Consider the following 23533-nt stretch of genomic DNA (forward strand, 5'->3'; position numbering starts at 1 on the left):
CCCAATATATTGACAATAAAAATATATATATAAATCATTTTTGTGGGTTAAGGGTAGAATGAGAACCAGAGCAGTCGGAAACCAATGAAATGTTTGAATGAGTGGGTTGGATTTTAGCAGCCAATGTTACCAAGGGAAAGAAAACAGCTAGTCTGAACTGATTTATGACCAGATATATGTTTATAAAAATATCAACACAATCACAATTATACTGAAAACGGTTTTGCAAAAATATGTACAACAAAGCACAAAGCAGACAGCGAGGGGCAGTAATGTGTTGTGTTTTAAACTACACGTTCTGTTCAGTAACACTTGAAGGGGGAGGGAATGACAGACCATACATGGGGGTTAAAATCCCAAGTTTGTTGTGGTTCTTTCTGAAATTGCCATGCAGGGCCATCATGTTGTCTGTTTATCCTTCTCGACAATCAGCACCTGTATGTTTCAAAACCACAGCTTCCTGCTTAAACTGTAAACACTCAGCCAGAGAGAGAGAGAGATGTTAGACTGGTTGCTGTAATGTTTTGGTTTGATTTGCCTGTTCAAAAAACAGGAGCAATTCCACTTAGCCGGAAAGATGTTAGTAACAAGATTTTCTTCCCACAAGCACACCACTGACATGGAAAATAAACAAGGCAGGTTCACATAAACTTCCATTCTACACAGATGTATGACATACAGATACTTTTACTGTTCTAGAACTCATGAGAAACGAAAAGGAAGATAATACAAATTTGTATTTGTTGTATCACTGGTGCAGTACAGTATGTCACTAATCTCAGTATCACTCTGTGACTGGGTGTTGGGTTGAGATAGGGGGAAGGGGGGATGGGTCGGTGGTGGTTTGCCAATGCTGGTGCAGAAGGAGGAGTTTAAAACAGGCTATTCACTGTCAGGGAGGCAGCGCTTTGCAACGACCCTAATGGATATTTTGGATTTGACTGCAGTTAATGCATTGATGAGGGTGTCTGTCGTACACAGAAATGCCTCACTGATAGGAAGGCACAGAGCTTATTTGTCTTTACAGATTATACTCCTCTGGTTATGGTTGAATAATCAATATCTAAAAAAAAAAAGATTTTTAAGAGCTGTAATTCACACATTTTGGAATGAAGATGCACAACAGTGAATTCAAATCAGGTAACAGTGCACTAGGCTTACTAACATTACGGTAATTCCCTCCCTCCCCCCAAGAGACAGGCTGTCCCTTCACTCAGGGATAAAGAAAACAGCTTTTTCATTAGGAAAAAAAAAAATTAATATACAGCCTGCCAACTCTTAATATAACAATTGTGTTTAATGTGTGTTGCAGCTTGCCTTGGCTCTGGATATAGCAGGTTCAAATCCATATAATTGCTGTGTGCTATTAGAACACTTCTGTCCATTATTTGTGCGAGTTCTCTCCTTGTCATTAACATGCCCTTATTAATAATGATCTTTATAACTGCCTCATTCCTGCTGCACTTACAGGTTGCATTTGATTTTTATATCAAATCATATGCAACCTGTATCGTGCTTTAACTCTCAGCATCAGTGAATCCAAAAGTATCAGCAACTGTTATTAGGAAATCTGAAATACTCTTTGATCATGAACCAGAAATTCAGCGTTTATTAGCAAGTGACACAAAGGGCTGGGATACACGTGTATGTTATTATTTGTTGTTCAAACCAAATCTGTTGTTGATATCAATAAAGAGGAGGACAGGATATTGGAGTGACAGAGAAATAAGTGAGGAGCAAATCATTTGTTTCAAGGTGTTAAACCTTTAACTGTAGCTGCAAGTTTTATACAATTATAGGATTATAAAATGTTGCTTCAGTTGGCCTGTCAGGTTAACTATTGCAGTAAACTCGTTTTGAAGCTTTTTGGAAACCCAAGGATGAAATACTCAAAAGGCTTGTGCAGCCATCCAGTCTGTGTGTTGTATTTTGTAGTCACACGGAGAAGTTAATGGTGGAAGCACGCCCTTGGTGGCACCACCTACACTGTGTCTCTCTGACCTTTGTTCTTTTATTCATTCCTTTGCTCAAGGCTGGGGTAGAACCAGCCACTCAGTGGCTTGCAGCTTCATGGAGGCTGCATTCCATTTGTTACCTCCACCACAGACTAACTGACTTGAGCAGTGCCAAGGATGCCATTCCTCGTATCTCTCTTGTTCATAAACTCAAGGATTCCTATTCATAAAAGACTGACGAAGACCCCCCACCCCCCCCATCCTATTTTCAGCTGTACAGAAGAAGTGTTCTATACAGTTTCTGACTTGAATGATAGGTTTCTTTTTAATGCAATTAAAATCTATTAAGACTCACAAAGCCAAGGATTCAAAACGAGGACATTTTAGTGAACTTGGTCTTCACCGCACAAAGAGATGCATTGAAATATCCCATAATTAAAACGCCTTTCATACATCAAAAGCAGCTATGTCCTAGGCACTCTACAAGACTGAACTGTTACATTTATGTAAGAGTAAGCTTAGTTATTTAGGTGTATCCTTGAGATCAAGCTGACTTACTGGAACATCTCATCCACATTTACAAGAGCACAGATATAATGTAAAAGGAATGGTAGTGGAGACAGAGCAGTAAGAGAATACACCAGGAAATCAACAACTGACTTTTCTGAAAGGTGTCAATCAATGCAAACAGTAACATATTGAATGTATTAATGGGGGTAGTCAGAACTGAAATGTAAGTAGCTCTACAGTATTACTGGCCCAAAATTAAATTGTCTGTGACCTGCGCAGAACTCTAGTCACATTTCATAAAAGGTGGACTACCATACTTTCTGTAGGGGGTGTTATCTCTGAAATGAGCCATGCTGTCAATGTCAGCTTACTCCATTAATAAACAATCACACAATTTCCCTGTAAATCACGTTTGAGATCTAATCCCGGTTGATAAACGGTTACATGGATACTGTGATTGGAGTTTGATTGAAATGCCAAAATTCACTGTAAATAAAATATAGCAAGTGCGGGTAACTTACCACTTGGTTTAACTGCTGTCGAAAGATAGTCTCTTAAAGTCTTGCTTTGTGTGAAAGTGTCTCTAATAACTACCTAATAAATGCTTTGTTATGTATGTCTTTTTACATTAAACCACTACAGGAACACATCAATAAACTAGTTTCTGCATTCATCATCACCATCAGGCTGCCTGCTTCAAACTGATCCAGAGCTACTGTGCACCGGACAAATAAAGGTGGGACAGTAACACATTGTAGTTTGCTTACTGTATAGACCTGACAAGGATCAAAGCTCTGTGGAATACTGTTGGCTATTAGCACTGCAATAGAGATAACTCCAAATAGCTTTACCTTTACACCACTGGAATTTTTATGGTCCCTAGGTACACCAACATAATGAAACTGCTTCTCCAGAATCGAGCATTTGAAAGATTTATGAAGAGCAAAGATCTAATATCTATCATTGCCATGAATGACAGTCCGTTGAATATTCATGAATTTGCACATTTAAGACACTGAGAAAGACTTCTTGTCAAAATATTTGTTAAAAATGTTGCAAAGCCTCTTTTAGAATTTATCTGAAAAATACGTGTAGCTGAAGAGCATTCTTTATACCATTATCAAGGGTACAGCTACTGCATACTAGCTTGAATATATCTTAAACAACAAGTGAGTGATGAATCAGTTTACATGTGGGTATCTGAATACTTAGTTCTGTGTAGCGCACGAAGCTCTACAGTAGGTGATGCCACTTTTCATGAGCACATAAAAACATACTATTGGGAATTCAAGAAAAGAAAAGCACTGGAAGGCTTTCGAAGGAACACAGTCCCATGCACAGTCCCAGACTTTAACTGGAATGCAGCATGCTTTAGATCTCGCCTCCCTGCCTGCATCCCAGAGGTCAGGTGGGTTTCTGGTTGTCTCTAATGCTTTGGGCAGCAGTGCATGCTGGTACACCGTAATGCATTAAACATCAATGGTTTTGTAATTTATTTTTTATTTTTATTGAATGCCTCTCACTGTACAAGCAGCAATCACACACCTTCACACCAGAAACAGGCTGTTCAGAGAGGATGAAGGTCATACGTAAGCACCAAGGCAAGCCCCTGTGAATGAACCTTGAAAATCACTGGACTGAAATGATGTCCCATTACAACAGCACTGATTACAGACTTGAACTATGTTACTGCACATCTTTCTAAGGTCAGTACTGAGTCACGTGGTTCTGTACTGTTCAAATAAGGATGCACAAATAATTATTTTTTTAAACTAAGAAAAATATTTTGCCCAAGCTCCCCATTCACTTGACATAGTTGCAAGTAAACTGGTGGAAACTGTGCACTGTATGCATCCAAATCTGCTGTGGAAAAACACAGCATGTACATTTACTGTAGGCAGAAGATGCTACTGCATCCATCTGTATTATTCCATTTAAATTATAAATGAGGGTCTTTCAGCCAATCAAAGTATCAGTTTCACCTGTTGTGCAACACAACACACACTACAAACAAACCTCATTCTTACCTTGAATTGAAATTGACTATCCTTTATTGTTAATATCAGTACAGCTTTCAGCCCTGGTCAGTTGAACTATGTGCTGATGTTCTCTGACTTGCATGTCCCGTATAAACCTGGATTACCTTCTGGGGTTCCTATTCCTGAGTGTATTCCATTTGATTGAATTTTGAATTGTTTTTGACCTCTGGAAAATATCCAACCACAACTAAGAGGGAGGAGCTGGCTGATAAAACTTACCTAGCAAAACACGAATTAGATCAAGGGCATCCCATTCCTGGCCAGACAGACTATGTTAGTCAATACCCAAATACCTATATACCTTGCTACTGGGGCTACTGAGAGAGAGGTTTGTCAAAATGAATACTGTGGGCAGTTACTAGCACATCTACATCTGAAATACCTCATGCAAAAAAAAAAAATCATTATTATAGCGTAACAGTAGTGTAGCTTGTTTTACATTTGTATTAATTTTCAAAGTCCAGTTATTCAATGGTCCAGGTTAAAATTACATCAACCTCCACTATCACACAAAAAGCAGACATATTTTGGAGTACATTTTCACATAATGATTTTTATTTCCAGCAGCTAATGTCGTAAAACTCCAGTTTCAACCTACTAGAACAAGAAAAAAAATTTCTAAATCTACTGCAGATTAGAATCTTGCCAGCCTCATCCAAAATAAAGCAACGAAAAATAACAAACAAGAGTTGAGAGACCTGCCCACCGATGCTGCAAGTTCCTTATCTTATCATGACAGCTCTGTTCCCGTTGAAGGGTCCCCACTAAAGAGGGTAAACATGAGTACTGCTGATACCAGGAGGTACAAATTTCAGGATTTATTTAGATTTATGAAGCAACCTTTACTCTAAAGCACTCAACCCCATCATAAAACAGAAAGGCAGCAGTGAGGCTTATTCCAGAGTCGGCAGCACTCCCTGTGCTTGGATTCAAAGAGCTGGGTCAGAGATTGCTTCCTGGTGAAGTTATAGTGGGTCCATGGCATTCTCCCACCAACCACTCGAACTGCTTCAGATTCAACAGCAGGGAACAGCCTGGCAACAATCACCATTACTTACAGCGAGAGTCAGGGCCTTTGTCAGATTCCGTGAACGTTAACACAATTTGAAATTGTGGGCATTTTGTGTACTCCTGAGCATTCTTAATGACATCACATTCAGGGATCTACCACTCCCCTGTACAGTACAGTATCTCAACGAATACGATATCTACAGTACACTTACAGTATGTATGAAATGCAGATTACATGTAATCTTTTTGATAAAAAAATAGACATGTCATGGGCTGCAAAATAGTTTTACTTTAGTCTTTATATTACAATCACTGAACTTGTTAATAAATCAATTAAATGTACAGCAGTGTGGAATGTCACATGCCAATGGGTATGAATTTCTAATAATATTTCCATTAAGTTACATTATTATCCTTCCATATTTCTTCAAATGCCCAATCCTAACTGTGAATAATTTCACCCATATAAAAGTGTCATTGTTTCACAGCATGGCAACCCCAATAAAAGCAACAGCTTTTCTTTTCTGTATCGCTACACATTTAATTCCCTTTTCTTTCCGAATTTCTACGAAATTGAAAATAAACATTTAAAACTGTTTGAACAATTTTTTTACATTACATTGAGGATCCCAGCTGGAGTTGCCACTCACACTGCTTGACCACACAAAGAATAAAGCTAACCCATTGGCCATACTATATTGTTTCTGATATTACTGCTGTTATTGAACAGACAGCTGACCAAAATGACAAACCAAATTCCCATTTTTTATTTGAAGCGGCATCTATGAGGGCACTTAACATATATAGCCCAGACTCGCAGGCCACATGACACATGACAACTTCAATGTGCTCAGTGTGCTGTTCTTTATTTTTTGTACAGTAAATTAAATCGTCTCTAAACATGATTTTAATGACATGCCTTGAATCCAGCGACCTGATTCCTACTCAACATTATATCACTTGGAAACAATGCAACTCTGTACTACAAAATTAGGAGCACACGCTGAACAATTTAAGGTTTGGCTGCCGGACAGGACAAACAGAGGGGTGATGTGTGGTGTTGAGACCAGTTAACCAAGACATTTCAAATGACCAGTACATTGTTCAGTAATTGTTCTCCTTTTAAGCGTTTACATTGCCATTTTACCTCTTGCACAGTTTCCCACCATTTTTTAGACATTATGACAACACAGTTGGCCTCTATCACAGTAGATTCCCAAGCCAATGTCAAAGTCAACTCAACAGAAAACAACTCACACTAATGAAGGTACTTGCTGTAAACATTTATCAAATTGTAAGCCCTCAACTGTATCCATGTCACTGGGATATGAATCTGTAGTGAGTGCTGTAAAGCATAACAAAATAAAATGCACCAAGCTCCATTTGATTCAGCAAGCAAACAAACACTAATTTTACACTGCACCTCAAACCTGAAACTGACAGATTGTTTGGATGGCTTTTATAATTGTGTTAGCTTGAAAAGACCATCTACATTAGCTATTTTAGCAGTAGACACAGGGAAACTACCGCAGTCATACGGCGAGTTCTGGTAACCTACTCTGCATTTTACAGAACTTAAAATCCAGCTATAAATAAAGTCTCTGTCATTTGCATGGTGTATTGCATTGAGCTCACCGTCCTCCTCTTTGTGTCTGTTCAGGGGTGTGTGCATTCTCTCTCCTTGGCTGGGGCTCAGGTCAGTCGTAGCGCCGTGATCAGCTGACATCCATGTGGGGTCAGTCATATCAAAATCCTCGCTGCTCACTGAACTTTCATCCTGCCAGAGAAAGGAAGCACACATCATCATTCATAGTGATGGAGGTGACCACCACGACATGAAAAAAAACTGTAGTTATCGAGTTATTGGAGGAGACGAGTGTTACCCCTTGAGGGCGAACAGCACCTGGCCCACCCTGCTTACTGCTGAAATACCAGCCTGGTGTTGAACTGAGCAGTAATTAATATTCTGAGCATGGTGTTGCATTTCAATTCAGTCAGCTCTGCATCACATTTTAAAAGTAAAAACTGCAGCATGCAGATCTACTGTGCGGTTTGAGAATCAGCTATTCCTTCTGGATCTCAGCCACCAGGATTATATGATGATCTCTTGACTGGCTAGATGCATTGTTTATTTGCCACTATTAAACTCCTACCTGTAATAGTTTTACGTTACCCATAAACCTACACAGGGATCACCCATTTCTGATACTACACAAAGGTGACTTGGTATGGAAGTTAGATGCAGATAAGTAAAAACAGCAAAATGGAAAATAAATGTACAGGAAACATCATATACCTCTAACCTCTTATAAATATAACCCCTTCTACAGAATATTGTAGTTTTTTATTATTATGCATAAAGTTGTTCTCTTGTGTAATACAGCCATAATATGCAGTATACAGTGTAAGACCAGTTTTACTTTATGCAATACATAACCATTTCCATCTGTTCTTAAAGCCTGTGCATCCACAATGCTATATCCCACAGCTGAAATTCTCTACACTGTAGCAGCAGCTAGCCATTGTGTGGTGCATGGTAGAGAAGTGCACTTATGTTTTCCCAATCTCTGTAGTCCGCTGGCAATTTAAAACAAAATGACACCGTCAGTCTTGCAACAAAAGGCAAATTAATCTTAATTCTATTGTTGAGTTTCAAATTAACTGCCAAAGTGCACTAAACAACCCCACTGTTATTTTTTAGGAAAAAACAAAACAAACTGAAAAACAAAGAGAAAATATAACACTGCATATTGCAGAACTGACATGAGGGCTGGTTTAAATTTCATAGCTGGTTTCACAACTCCAATCAGCAGGATAGGTAGGATAGTCCAAAACTATAAAAATATCTCTCTGACCTGTTATTAAATTATTAGGAGAAAGAATCCCTTTTATATATTCCTGGCCAAACTAAATGACATACTGTATACATATTTTCTAATAATGTAATCAGATCCAGTTGATTCATGACTCCAGCAGAGTTAAAAGCTACTTGGGGCCCACTCAGTGGACATCAGTTAGAAACCCCCCAGCTCGGCTCCTTGCTAAATGAGAGTGTTGGGTAACGGCACACAGGGGCAGCATCTGTGTGCAGCCCATCAGGCTTACACACTGTCAGTAACCCAAGGGACAGGGCTGCCAGCCCAGCAGGCAGTCCAATTGGTTAACGTGTTTAACTTGCAAATTGGCTTTTACATTATTAATGCATTCTACTTCGTCTCCTGCTTGACGGAACAAGGCCTCAATCTGAAGGAATTCACGTTACACAATTCGTTGGCTTCTGGTCCTCAGCTCTCAGCACGACACCAGGCTGTCCTCTGTGTCGTTCAACTGCCGTCCCACTTAATGTAGGCAGGTAGGTAGACTACAGCCTCTTGGAGCACTGAACACTGAGGTCTATTTTAATGATCTAAACAGTGGTGGGTCTAAATAAAGGCACTCAAACTGTGATCCAGCTGGGGTCTCCCATGGGCTGATTTTCAGGTTTATAAATTTGAGGGCAGTGCTATTAAGATCTGCCACTGTTTAGATCATTGGCCCCCACGGCCTTGAGACAGTAAGTCAGTAAATCAAGCTTCTGGAATATGCTGTATAGTGAATTTTTTAAAAACTTAATTGTATTAATTAAAATGTGCTGTCCTGGCTTCCATCCATTATATACTAAAGTAAGTTTCAATAAATAAATAAATAAATGTCATAATGAGAGGCTATACAAATATATATCTAGCCCAAATCAAAGCAACTTTACTGACTTGTGTTGTCTCTCATAGACACAGGGATTACAACCTTTACTTGTCAAATAACCCATTTAGCATTATAAAGCGTTTCATCTTGAGGATCATCATCTAATGTTGTACTAAACTTCTTTTCAATTAGGATGAATGATATTTCACTTAGCTGGTGAAAGTCTTACATCTCTGGGAGAATTCAATTTTGACCTGATATTGAGTACTGTATATTTTCATCTCAGGGCAGTGATCTCCCAAAGCTCAATTCTGGGACCTTTATTACTTGTATTGTTTATTAATGATCTCCCTAGTGTATGCCCCTATATGCAGATGATATTGTTATCAACTCCTAATGAATTGCTGCCTCTGCCAAATGAGTAAGCCTAGTCAGTGTTTAATAATGCCATGCTTTGGTCGGAAGACCAGTTAGTAACATACAGTAACACAACACGTGCATGTATGCCAAAGTTGTACTGTAGTTTTTTCTCTAGACATTTACTTTTCTTTTTCTCATACTACAGTACACTTAAACCCTTGTAAGATCAGTCACATTAATGTAACATCATGAGGACACTGTAAAGCCCTGTTCACACTGGCATGCTCTACCCAACCTACCCGGGTCAAGACCTGGTGTCATGCGGGTCGGCTACACAATTTCACACTGCTTTTGATAAAGCAGGGTTGACCAGGGTGACAGACGCAAGTAAACAATGTGGATATCAAGTGAATGGAGCTAAACATATAAACACTACTGTATGTGCCACACTTTTCCTTCATTCTTCACTCATATGGTGCTGTATGTATTGGAAGCTCTTACTGGTTCTGTAGCAGTTCTCCTAGTCAGGATCTTACCAAATTTGCTTACCTTGCATGTTACAGCAATTGTAACTGAAATAAAACAGCAGCATTCAGTGCAGAGTATTGATCAATCTAGTGCTGAAAATATCCTTTAGATTATCCAGCATCCCTGTACTATCTTTACCCAGTGCCCAAAGACAGACATTACAAGTGCACTTCCTAGTGCAATCAATAGCTACATTCTGCAGCAGGTCAATATTATTTAGAAATGACGAGTACCACTAAGTAAAGTGGTGACAGTTTTTACAGGTTTCAGGGAAATTATTGCTACAGTATTGGTACACAGTACATAGAAGCATGAACAGTGCCACTGATAAAAGTTTAGCTGATGTAACTTTACCACAATATAATGAATGGAGACCCAAACATACAGCTTCTGAATACTACAGTTTATTTCTCACTATGAAACCATTATATTGTACAGCTAAACAGCAGTGGAGTGCACTGTGAAAACATATTGTAGAAAAGATTGTATTTTTTATATTAAACAATACTTCTGTGGATAATGTGTGGATTTATGGACTTGCAACAGGCATACGCTGCCAATATACAGAAGACGTGGTTGGCAGAACTGCTGAACATGTGCTGAAGGGTTTGGTATAAAGATAAAGCCAACATTCCCACCTGGTAAACACCGGTGTCATTTACACAGCACATTGAAGTTAACTCCCTCCCTGCACACACTCGCGTGTGCTACAATACCTAATCTTCTGAAGGGTTGGAGTACGTGTCCTGAAGATTTTGGACATTCTGGTACCCTGGTGGTCAGGGCTTGTACTGTATTTATTGTAAATTCATCATTTGAGGGACAGCACATACAAAAGTGTGTGCTACACATAGCTGTTACAACTTAGTAGTACTTGCTGTATGCTGCATCTTTTGAGCATGAATTTGGGTGAAGCAGGATTTGGGGAAAAAAAAAACCTGTATTTCAAAAAGCATGAGACTATGAGGCGTCGATGTGATCTCCTGGGCTTACCGGAAGATACTCCAATCTGGTCTGCCCAGGATAAGATCCTCTTTGACGGTGTAAATTATTCAACTCTCCTGCACCCTAATGGGGGTAGTACAGTACTGTATAGCCAGTATTCAATATGATATAGGATTTGCACATGCAGCACATTTACAGATCAGGAATATGAAAAGAAATCCATAACGTGCACGTCCCCAGAGTCTAGATCTATGAATTACACCATCTAAACCAGCAGCATGTCCAGCAGCATCTGAAACACACCAAACAGGGAGAGAAAACGAAGAAAAGGACAAGAGCGCAGCGGCTAGAGGAATGGCTCTCTAGGGCAGGGGTCTCCAACCCTGGTCCTGGAGGGACGGTTCCTCCTGGTCTTTGTTCCAACTGTACCCTAAATTACTTAACTGGACCAATTAAGTGCTTATTAGAATCTTAATTGGTCCAATTAATTCATTTAGTGTACAGTTGGAACAAAAACCAGGAGGGTCAGCTGCCCTCCAGGACCAGGGTTGGAAACCACCGCTCTAGGGGATGGAACTGATCTTGGAACAGGAACGCATGCTGTTTGTCTGTCTGTAGCTTTTCCGTGGCTTCGCAACAAATCATGCAGTTCGTATATCTTTTAAACTGAATATTCACTTCAAATTCACGTCAATTTAGAGCTACTAACCCACTTCTACTGTACCATTGGCAATGCTACTTGTGTAAAAGTAAGGCAGCGCTTTACCTTTATAACACTGTCTGCCTGTCCTTCAAATTCCCAAATGTTGTTAAAACCCTACCCACCTTGGGAACACAGCATGAATGGAACATATTGTTATTAACAGGAAATGCAAGCGCAGCACCAGCGCTGTCCCAGTCTTTTATAACGCCTGTATTTTCGAGCGCATTGCCAGCTGTCCACTTTTTACGAGCTTGATCTCCTTGGATTCATTAACGGCATGCATGTACTATGCAGCTGGCGGCTACAAATATGAAGGTGCTGTACAATACAAGAGGAAAAGGCAAGTTTGGAATCATTTCAATAACTTCGTGAAACCAAGTACAGAAAAAAAGCAAATAAGTATAACCAAGGATGGTACGCAACCTTAAACAGCACCAAAATGGTGCGTTCCCAAAGCTTTGTCTACTGAGAGACTGTTGGAGATCATAGCCTGCGATTGCGCTTTTGAACCAGTGCTGCTTTATTACCTCATCCTTGTCACCTTTGCATTGTTCAATTCTGACTCCAGCAAGCACTAAAGCCAACTGACCACCAGGAGCCAACAGCATGTTTCCAATAACATGCACCTCGGTTGTGGACAACCTTGATAGCACAATCTCCAGGATGAAACCAGGGCAATGTCACACTGGGGCTGACAGATGCAAGGCTGATATTCATTGACAGGACTGCAGTGTGTGATCAGAGATTCTGTACAGCATCTAAGCACAAACAACAAGCATTGTTGGTGTTATCTGCACCCTGTGAACGGTTGTCAATCAATTGAGAGCCATCTAAGATGGCAAGGGGGTGTCAATAGCTACCCATGCTCTTGAGATATGTACTGAATGCACCGAGAGATGAAAACCTTACATGTTTCATTATGGCCAATTTATAGAATGGACACCAAGAATTTCAGCTGACAGTTGCAAAGTCCCCAACCAAGAGGAAAGGACACAACATAGAGGAGTATTAAAAAAGTATGCTATTTCAGTTTTTTTAAACAGTTGAAAGACAGCCTTGCACTGATCTACACTGAAGATAGAGTAGGCACGCCCTAGACCAATTTCTCTCATAAACAAAAAGGCCAAGTATTCAAAAGTACATCAGCCTGCTCCAAAAGGATCACTTACAAAAAAAAAAAGGTTACATTAAATTGGAATAGTACAGAGCAATTACTACAGTATTACTGAAGCACCAAGGCCTGTTAGAACTTTTATGTTACAGTGAAAGTGTGGAATTCAGTGATTGTAAGGAATCCGTAGTGATTGTACACATTCACTGTCACATGTTAGTGAATGTACGAGAAATGTACACAATCATACAAAATAACACATTTAAAACGAAAATAGATTAGTATTAAAAAGGAGCTGCTGTACTGTATTATAATATTAGCATTCATAATTTAGTCCAAACCAATGATATTATTGTGTTTAAAATGAGTCTTATAAGCTAGTACATTCAGAATATAGGCAAAATACAAACATACAAGAAACATATAGTCTCATAGTATTCAATTATTTATTAAACAAAATGAACAAACATATGGGGAACAACTTAATCTTTAAACAAATTATAATGTAATAATTATAAATGCATGTAAAATGTTCATAGAATTTATAAAACGTAAACAAAAAATGCATCTATTTATCTCTTTTACCACATTCACTAACAGCTTCCAGTGATTCTGTACAATCCCTGTATTTCACACATCCACTGGCCAATTTGAGTGATTCTATACAATCACTGATTTCACACTTTCATGAGAACACATACACTGGAAAGCAATGTGGAAACAATACATACAGTATTAAGGACCCTCTGGAAAACATTTTGTTATGGATGTTTGGTCTGAACCCAGCAGGTAAATTACACAGCTCAGAATTTCTCAAGATGAATTCCACTGGGTTCAATTTCACTATTACCTCTGTAGTTCTCAATATTACAAAGTCTACTGTGAGATGTAGTCTATAACTAGAACAGGAAAATGATCCATAAGAATGAGAACTATTGAATGTGTTTGTTTTCAACACAACCTATTAACTACTGAAGGTGCTTTACATTAGAAAATGAATTAGAAATTAAGAAAAAACACTGTTCTCTATTTCTTATTGTAAAATAAATATAGAAATGTATAATAATAATAATAATAATAATAATATAATAATAATAATAATAATAATAATAAATAAGTGTTTTAGAATTCATATTTACGAACAAAGTACCTTGTGTTATTATTGAAATAAGCCTAGGACAAACAGGCATGACATGTTGCAGTCCTTGCAGCCCTCGGTTTTATTACTTTCTGTTTTTAGCTCACAGTGTGTGCTTTCCAGGGGATATTGACTACACTGCTATAATCTTGTGTATGATATTAAAAATCAGGTTAGCTTTAATAGTACTCAAATATAAGCCAGCACAGTGTATATATATATGAATTGTAGAGAAAAACAATTCCTTTGAAAGTTGAAGACAGGAATTTGAATGAATTTAATTTAATTCAAATGGTGTTGACCTCGCCCATCTTGCATGGGAGTCGCCAACACATTGCTGACTCTACATTAAAGCAGATATAAAGCCACAAGACTGCAGAAATGCAAGACCTTCAGTGTCTCAGCTTTCAAAAACATTGATGTTTAAAATAAAACACGCAAAAAAGAACAGAAAATAGATCGGAATGACTTGGCTACCCCTAACGTTATCTAGAGTATTTGAGTTGTGGTGTGGTCAGTATACGGACCAGGCAAACTTGGCAAAATTCCCAAACCCCACAATGATATTCCTGTTTACGCTGTTGCAAAGAATCCCACAAATACAATGCTTCAAAGTGAGGTTATTTACAGCCTGCTGCTGTGCTTTAGCAGACAGTGATCTACATTAATCCAAGTAACTCTTGTCGCATGTCCTTTGTATACGGACTTGTGCTGGTGTTGCTAGGATTAAAACAGACCCTAAACAACTATCTGGCTACATTAACCAGGGCATTTTCAAATGGGGTAGAGTATGCATTTCACTGCGGATGTCTGGGAAACCGCTAAGAAAAGCCCCAAAACTATGGAACCTGCTACAAAAGCGCTGATTTCTGTAGACGTTTTAAATACAAATCTTCTCCACGCCGTATGGCTCAAATGGTATCATTTTACACCCTGTGAAAGCTGAATCAGATCAATAAAATTATTGTTTTAAAAAAACCACAATGGTACAGGTTTACTGCAAGGTTCAGCCCTGGTAATGCGCTGGCTGCAACTCCACACGTACTCCAGCTACAGAGAAGCAATAACTACTGTCCACTGATTTTAAATGTATTTAGTTAATATTTACTTCCCCATTCACTGATCCATTTTTTGTTTCCGAATCTGTATTTGTCCAGAACCAAGCTACGTATAAAATAAATATATGCAAAGTCAGATATTCCAAGCCAGGTTGTAAAGAGACTACAGAAGCAATGCAGTGTCAGTAATGTCAGGTTTGGAAATAGTAATCATCTCTCAGTAAGGAAGGGACACACACGTGTTTAAATAAAGCTTTGTTATACTACAGTGCATGGGATCCCAACAGATAACAGGGATATTTAATGGGTCACCAAGCTAACCTAGTTTCTTTGTTGTTGATTCCTAAACGCACACAAAGGCTGCCTTCCAAAGAACAACTCCCCCATCATCAGTGATATGTCTGAGGGCTGAGGGCACTTGATGACAACCCTATTAAGTACCAAGTGGGGCATGGCATAAAAAACAAAAACACTGCCACAGCACTGGAGACTGGCTAACAGGGTAATACTGTGGTTCGTCAGCAGACTCAGAAACAGCCAAGCAGACTGCGGAAAGAGAAATTGTTAAATATCTGAAATTAAGACTTCTGATCATTTTAGATACCTAATACTAATGCTCCGATCCTCCATCTTGTCCCTTTTAAACTACGGTGATATAACTGCCAATAAGTCCAAAAAGAGGTGCGTTACTGTACAAACAGAAATTTTTTCAGATTGCAGATATCAAAACTCTCAAAAACCGACTGGTGGTTAAGAGGTTAATGCCGGCAGCTCCTGTTCTATCAATCCACTTGATTCTCGATTAACTATAATGCCAGACCCACAGTTTGGCTCACAGCTACAGTGTGCTACAGAGTTATTGTGGGCATTTATTGTACTTGAAGGGAAGACTGTTTTTTTTTTGGTTTCGTTTTGTTTTACGGTCACTTATTTTGGGCCCCGTGACTTTTTTTCTGGGGTTGGATTTGAAACCTACAAATCGTCCCACTGTGTTCCAGTCCTGAACTTGAGTCCCTCAGGAATTATACCAATATGGGGCTGAGAGACTGAAAAGAATTACACTACACATTATTCATCATTAATGAAAGAGGTCTGGCATGGCAGGAAGCTCCTACCAAGTGAGGCAAACAGGTGGTTCACGCAGGGTCACAATCCCACCAGTATACAAATAATTGATAGAATATAGAATACTACAGGTAGGATGTTTTCAGTTCTATTTAAAGCTGCAGTACCCCACTATCCTGTTCAACATAACATTTAACACATTCTTACCTAGTTTACACTCCTGTGATTTATACTTCAGACTCAAGACCCTATTGGCAATCCATTTCTTTTTTACATTTCCTAAGTGTGGTTGTAGTGGCCGGCACACAAGCTGCCCTCCCTCCCTCCACAAAGCCTTCTTGTCACGCTGTCCCTCTGTCAAATAAACATGCATTTTCCTGCTACGACAGCACCTGCAGCAGTCGAAGGTTATGCCTGTCATTTGCACGCTTTACTGTAGCTCAGGGAAGCAAAGCAAAAAAAGGTAAACCAACAGTGTTTTATATATACTTGCAAAATGATTAATGAATCATACATATAGGGATATTTATTTAACTTATGATTAAAAGTACACTGTATTGGGCACTATACCTATTTAAACGAAAGGTAACAATACACAATCACTGCATGTCTTTAATTCACTATCCTCAAACTGTTTTCCACACCAATCAATTTCAGCACCAAGTCACTATACAGAAAGAAACCCCCAAGTGTCTAGGCATACACAAGGTATGTGGTTTTGAGTGTCTTTTCCGTTATTGAAAGTGTTAATAACAGTTTTACTAGTTTCAGAGACCTGTGTGCTGTATCAGAAGTGTGAACCTGCTGATGCAGACACACTCTAAAGCCACTGTGATATACTGTAAAAACCCAGCGATAAAAGGGCCTGTGTGTCACTGCTGGCATACACTAATATACACTGAGCTTACCATTGTGAAAAGCATCAAAGTGTAGTAAAGCATACCAAAAGCATGATACCGTAATACACACGAAGAACACATGGGAAAAAACGACTTTACCAAGGTCAACTTTTCTGTAGGGCTTGATACACAAAGTGTTTTTAATGTCGCCCCCCCCCCCCCCCCCCCCCCCCCCTTTTTTTTATATATTAAATCGTTAAACAATCTAGTTTCAAGTGGCTGATAGCAGGGAAGTGATATTGCAAAATGGGAAAAAGATTTATAACTGCCTCTGCCATAAATGTGGTTTTACAGCTTTCACTGTAACTGGAAACCTACTTGGTGCTGAAAATGTAAGGGTGCTTAACTTTTTCAATTTTTGGTTTAGGTTTGTATTTTTATGTGTGTGTGTGCAATATGTAGCTATATGGTTAGTGAGCTTTCTGATCATTATGGTGTACTGCTACTGCAAATCCAGTTCATGAGCTTAACTAAGAACTAGTATCTTACACAGACAAGTAAAATGCACTGAAATACAGCTAAAAAATAAAAACTGAAAAAAAAACAGGAGAATATTTTATTTAAAGAATGAATGCCTTATATTGATTTACCTTCAGTCTCTGTATCGATTTATACCTTGCCTTTCGGAGGGGGGGGGGGGGGGGGTACAATACTATATGAAAGAAAGCGCAAAGCATGTAAGATATTACAGATTGCGTTAAACCTCAAAAGCAAGCCTCAACGACAGATTAGCATGTATATTACATGTAATATTAAAGAATACGTGCAGGGAGAACGATAGTGGTGTTGTTGTGTATAGTCTCTGATCCGAGTTCATTATCTACAGCGTTTACAGGGAATTTTAAACTTAAACCTAACGAAATTAGAACGCAGTGCTGTTCATAATTTTGAATAGCTATAAAACGTATTCGTGAAATATGTTTAGAAATAAGGTAGTTATAAATACTCATAAATACTCATCGCCTAATATTTGATATTACTTACAATAGCATGTTACTGCACACCGGTACGGTGAAGAGAGCATACATAATAATAATAATAATAATAATAATAATAATAATACATACATACATACATACATACATAAATACATACATGTATTTAATTGTATGATTAATTGGACATTCTCTATTGTTCTAATGTATCTGGAAGGCTGAGCTGCCCTGCATTCTTCAACCCATAATAAGGAAATGAAGATTATAACTATTTAACAATGAAAAAAAACGCAAAAATAAGCTTTATGTTGTTAATGCAATTCCCTCACAAAACAGGTAATGTTCTGAATCTCAAAGTGAATACAACACATCATATGTTTTGTCAGTATGAAGAAATGATTTAGCTAAAGGAAAAGTTTAAATATAGTACTGCATGTGAAACGAGCGATACAGATCATTGTTTTATTTCAGTAAGGTAACAACTTATAAGATTTGCAGCTTTTTGATTTCAGTACTATGCATTTGCAGGAAATACATGTAAAGCTCTAAAAAAAAAAAAAAAAAAAAAACATGCAACAATTTAATGATGCAAATACTAAACGGTACACGTTACGCATCCCCGGATAAATAAATACACAATACAATTTAGGAAGTGTATCAATTCTCCAAACACGTTGGCTCGATTTTAGATTTTCACAATAAAAAAGGGGACCTGCTTCTTAACACCGATTCAATTTTCCCAAAATGTACAGTGTATATCTACCAAAAAAAACGCCTCGTTTGCGAGGAGAGAGGGAGGGAGGGAGGGAGGGAGGAGAGAGAGAGAGAGAGAGAGAGAGAGAGAGACTGAGGGCTGGTCAGTTTCACAGCCCAACATTATTTTCCACAAGCACAAGGCTCATAAAATAGGACTAAACCCTTATACAAAAAAAAAAGGCATTAACAACATGACGGCTTACCTTCAACGCCTGACCGTGTAGATGTATCAAACAACCACAATAACGATATCTCCTTCTTTTCCGTGTTTTAATATTTAAACAACATCCTGCTATTCTGAGAGACAGGACAGCACACTGAGACTAAACTGACATCCAGCCCAGAAGATGGAGGCGGGGCTCCCCATGCCCCAGTGCTGGTACGTCACACCCCGTCCAAAGGACACAGACATTTGAGTCGTGCAAAGTACGGTAGCCAATGTTTTAATTGCGATATTCCCCTTGTTTGCATTATTTTATTTAGCTTTTTTTGCCCTGCCTGTCTAATTAAACACACGAGAATGCGGCAAGGCGAGCGAGTGCATGCATGCCCTTATGCATTTCTGAGACGTTTGCCTGCTGCTCAGCACCCGTGGTCATTTTTTCTTTTTCTGACTAAGTTTACGTTTTTGATCTGTCCGGTGAGATTCAATTTAGTATTCAGTGGGCAGATAATATTCAAAAGAAGAAGAAAGTTGCTTGTTTTAATAACACGCGGGCAAGTGCAGTCATTCGTCACAAGTACGAAGCGCTTGCCTTGTTCGTAACCCTTAATTAATTGTCTGAGTAGCTTTATAAATTACAGGAGAGCTCTTTTTAAAACGCTTTGCTGCGTCCCTGGTCTAAATATAAAGCCGAAGACATTTCTTTGACTCTGCGATTGTGCTGTAATCTTTATTAAATCTTACATTTTTTTTTTCACTTCATTATAGCTTTCCAGTGTTTATATCTTTTGCCAGTCTTCTCAACAGATCCGTTTTAATAGATACTTGAAGATGGTCTTAATTTCAGCAGCCTCTCAACTGAACGCAGTGCTCGTCTGGAAACACCTAACATTGCTGAAACACCTAATCAAAATGTGTTGCGTGCTATTGAAATTAATAGGGGGGTTATATTGATATCAACGTATATACCCTAGCACATAAATTACAGCACCAATGTAGCACTGCCTTCTTTTTCCGCCAGTAATTTCATCCATCGCTACAGTATTATCTAAAACACTCATATCATAGTTTGTGTTTTACTGGGAGAAAATATTTATGGGACACACACACACCCCTTTTCAAATACGTTTGTGTATTTGTGTGTGATTACTGATTAGATCTTTGGTTTGGCTCCCAGCACAAACAAAATCTGGAATATTATCTTGTCAATCTTTGAAGCAATGCAGGGTTGGGTCTTGTCAGCGTTTGAGTGGGAAGCCTCCTGTGCATAGCAAGTTCAAGGGCTGTCCTTCGAATGGGCTGTTAAACCCAGGTCCTGTCTACTTTGACAGCCTAAAAGATCCCACAGCACTCTAACAGGTCAAATACAGGTCAAAGCCTGACCTGGTTACATCCTTCTCCCCTGCAGTCTGCCCCTACCTACTTTCTCCATTTCCCTATACACTGTATTCAAAGACAAATATTCCAGTAAGCTGAGGCAAGCTTCTTTTTTCTTTTGACGTTTTGAATAAATTGAAGATCAAGGAGGAGCAGTAAATCTAATTGCACTCATTGTTATATGGGTTTTTGTTCTTGGCTACCTTGCATTGGTCCTATTGCTTCAACAGATTAGGGAGGTAAAAATCGTTAGTGACTGCTTCACCTCGCTGCTCTAGTGCTCCCCCTACTGACCAGACCCATATATATGTCAGACTTTGGAGAAAAAATGGGGCAAACAATAATTGGACATGCTAAATTTGAAATAAATACATTGTGTTTTAACATTGGGTAACAGTTTAAAACAGTGGCAGTTCCCACGAATAAGGCATGTTGTTATATAAGTGTGGAATTTAGAATAAACTGATGATCATTTCATTGGGATTCCATAGCAAAAATATTATTCAGTTAGAACTGCATGCGATTTCCAGCTACCTAAATGTAAAGTATTACCTAATGAGGCCTTGCATGTTATTGTTAACATTTTATTTTTTTAATAATAAATCAGAGAAAATAATTGTAAAATGTATAAAACTAGCAAGAGAAAAAAAAAAAACAAGCCGAGGAGCGGTTGAGTTGAGTACAGTAGTTCCTTGCCTGGTTTATATCATTATTTTATCATCTCTAAGGATGTGCATTAGTTAAGAATAGAGCCCTTTCTTTCAGCCGTTTAATGTTCACAGCAGCAGGGAGGTGGACAATATTAACAGCTGTTGTCCTTTGAGGTCAGCCTCCAAATACACCTCCCAGACTGTAATACAAGGTCTAAGCAATGTTTAATTTGAGGTCATTGGTGAGGTCAGTGATCTGTGAAGATCTCACCAATTCATACAAGCAACACCACTCTTCAACTAATTCTTGGTTTCAACCAAACCCCTTTATAGAGTATGAGAGAGGCACAGGAATCATATAGCAATGGTGGAAAAAAAAAGGTAAAACATTTACACAAAAGTCTATCTTACAGGAGGATAATGCAAGGCTGTATAATTCACTCTTGGAAAGCACACCACTATAGAGACACTCGAGTGATGTCAAGTAGAAACAGGAAAAGGTTCTGGTTTGTTATATACCAGTTCATTTATGTAGCAGATCACTGTGCTGTCCACTATACAGTTCAGCTAACCCTGGAGGCTAAGAAAGATGGTGAACGCCTGAATATCGGAAGTTTTTAAGTTGCACAATGGAATACGTTTATGGGCATATGCATGTGTAGGTCAAAGTAATTGCAATGATCTATCAGTAGACCTTCACAAGGACAACACCTTTTTATTAAGCTCCTTGAAACAGAAACAGCTGCCTAATCGCATTAAACAGTGTGATCAATTCGTTCTTATATCCCAGCCAACTGTAGAAAATATTTTGACTTTTTCTGTACCCTTCCCATTGCTGCTGCTCAGCATTTATTGTGAAACAGCGCTACCCAGAGGCAAGGTGGACACATAGCAGGTCATGTCCCAGGACAGGTCTTTAAATAAATCAATCAATCAATTTTTATATGACGCCTTTCGTGTAACACTTCTCAAAGTGCTCCACCTAGCTTTACATTAAAATGACATTACGTTTTTTTTTTTTTTGTTTGTTTGTTTTTTTTTAAGTGAAATGATCGCACATCACAGGATTTATGAAGCTCTGAGTTCATTTTCCAGAGGGAGGTACAGTTGACATGGGGCCGAAACCATCTCAAACAAAGAACATTTTCATGTCACATTTTAAGCCTAATGAAACGTGAGTTTGTGTTGCATGGCAGGGCTTAATGATAATGAGTAGACACTGGAACAGCCCTTGTCTTGAAAAGCCACTACAGAAATATATACTGAAGTCATTTAGAAAAGCATCCAAGCAGAAACACAGGTACTATAGATGAGGAACAATGCGACTCAGCGCAATAATGCAAATTAAACAAGTTTTGAACCCACAGTCAATTATTTCAACACTAACATTATCTTTGTTTTAATCACATAAACTTCAGGATTCAGTAATGTTCAGATAAAACAATTTGCATCACCCTATAGCATTAACTCATTTTGCTCCATAAAGTCAAAGTAAACCTGTTGAATAATGTTACGCTACAATATTGAATTGCATCCCGCTTTGTAGTTTTCTATAAACTTTACAAAAAGCTGAAAAAAAACCTGTGACATTTTAAAATCTAGCATGAAATACTGTACTACTATTACGGCTTCCAATAGACTTTTGCAATATCATTTTGTAGTTTCTTTGATTACAGGATCTTAAATAAAAATATGTTGCAAAACTTTTGGCTGTAGCTGTATACTGTCTTACTATATACTAAGTTAGGTTGTACAGCGAGACACACACACACACACACACATATCAAATGTGCCTTTTTTTTTATAGTTCTGGTGCTTCAATTTTAATTAAAGGGCAGTGCAGGAGAGATAAAGATGAGAATACTGGCTCATTTTTACCCTGGGCGACCCTTACGCATCAGCACAAATCAAAAGGAAGGAGATGTGTAATTTCCTCTGTTCTTGTATTGAACTGGACCCAAAACATTGTGTCACCGACCCAGAGCCCAGGGTATTGCAGCTTCCTCTTTTTACTTTACATTTAAACCCAGTGACTGCTTCAATATACAAAACAGGCCTTTTCTCCCCATCTATCTGTGAGGCTTCTGCAGCTCCCCAGTGCCAAGCCCTAATATACTGCAGGCTGCTCTGCTATCTGTGTGGGTATCTCTACCCACACTCTCCTTATTGTGTGCCGTTTCCTGTCTGGTTCTATTGAAATTGGCTCTGGAGATTGTTAAAGATTGATAGAAAACATACTGGAGCCCAGGAACGTCAAGGAGAGAAGCAGCAGTCCAGGCAGTCTTCATGCTATTTCAGGAACAATGACAACCTGTTGACATGCTGTTTTAATTGTTTTTCAGCACTCTGTTTCATCATAAATAATTAAAGTTATCTACATCCATTTTTGTTTCTAAAATATGAAATATGTAATAAAAACGCCCCGCCACTGTTTTTTTTTTTTTTAGCTCAGATCCTACCACCCAATCTGTGTTTAGGTTATTTACTTAATGTCCAAAATCTGTTTATTACATGGGTCTTTTTGTAGTGTCATTTTTATTTTTCCCCTTAAGCCGTCTCCAGTTGTGATGTGAGGCTGTGTAGCCTCTACCTGCTCAATCACCATCAAAGATTAAAAAAATACCACTCATATGACCAGCAGGGAGCCAC

The 23533-nt window shown here is 38.6% G+C and overlaps 1 protein-coding gene across 2 annotated transcripts in view; it reads right to left on the reverse strand.

The window, feature by feature from the left end:
- LOC121319277 (nucleolar protein 4-like) overlaps positions 1 to 23533 on the reverse strand; it is a 74810-nt gene that overhangs the window by 31577 nt on the left and 19700 nt on the right. The window contains exons 1-2 of one of the 2 annotated variants that reach the window (XM_041256539.1): positions 18898 to 19046; positions 7151 to 7292 (exon numbers count right to left, since the gene is read on the reverse strand). In XM_041256539.1, coding sequence (XP_041112473.1) covers positions 7151 to 7259 — 109 coding nt within the window. In that variant the 5' untranslated portion in view covers positions 7260 to 7292; positions 18898 to 19046. Of the gene's footprint in view, positions 1 to 7150; positions 7293 to 18897; positions 19047 to 23533 lie in introns of those variants that run through there. The other variant, XM_041256538.1, reaches the window with a different exon arrangement.

This window comes from Polyodon spathula, chromosome 8 (assembly GCF_017654505.1).
Source record: "Polyodon spathula isolate WHYD16114869_AA chromosome 8, ASM1765450v1, whole genome shotgun sequence".
Taxonomy (NCBI): domain Eukaryota; kingdom Metazoa; phylum Chordata; class Actinopteri; order Acipenseriformes; family Polyodontidae; genus Polyodon; species Polyodon spathula.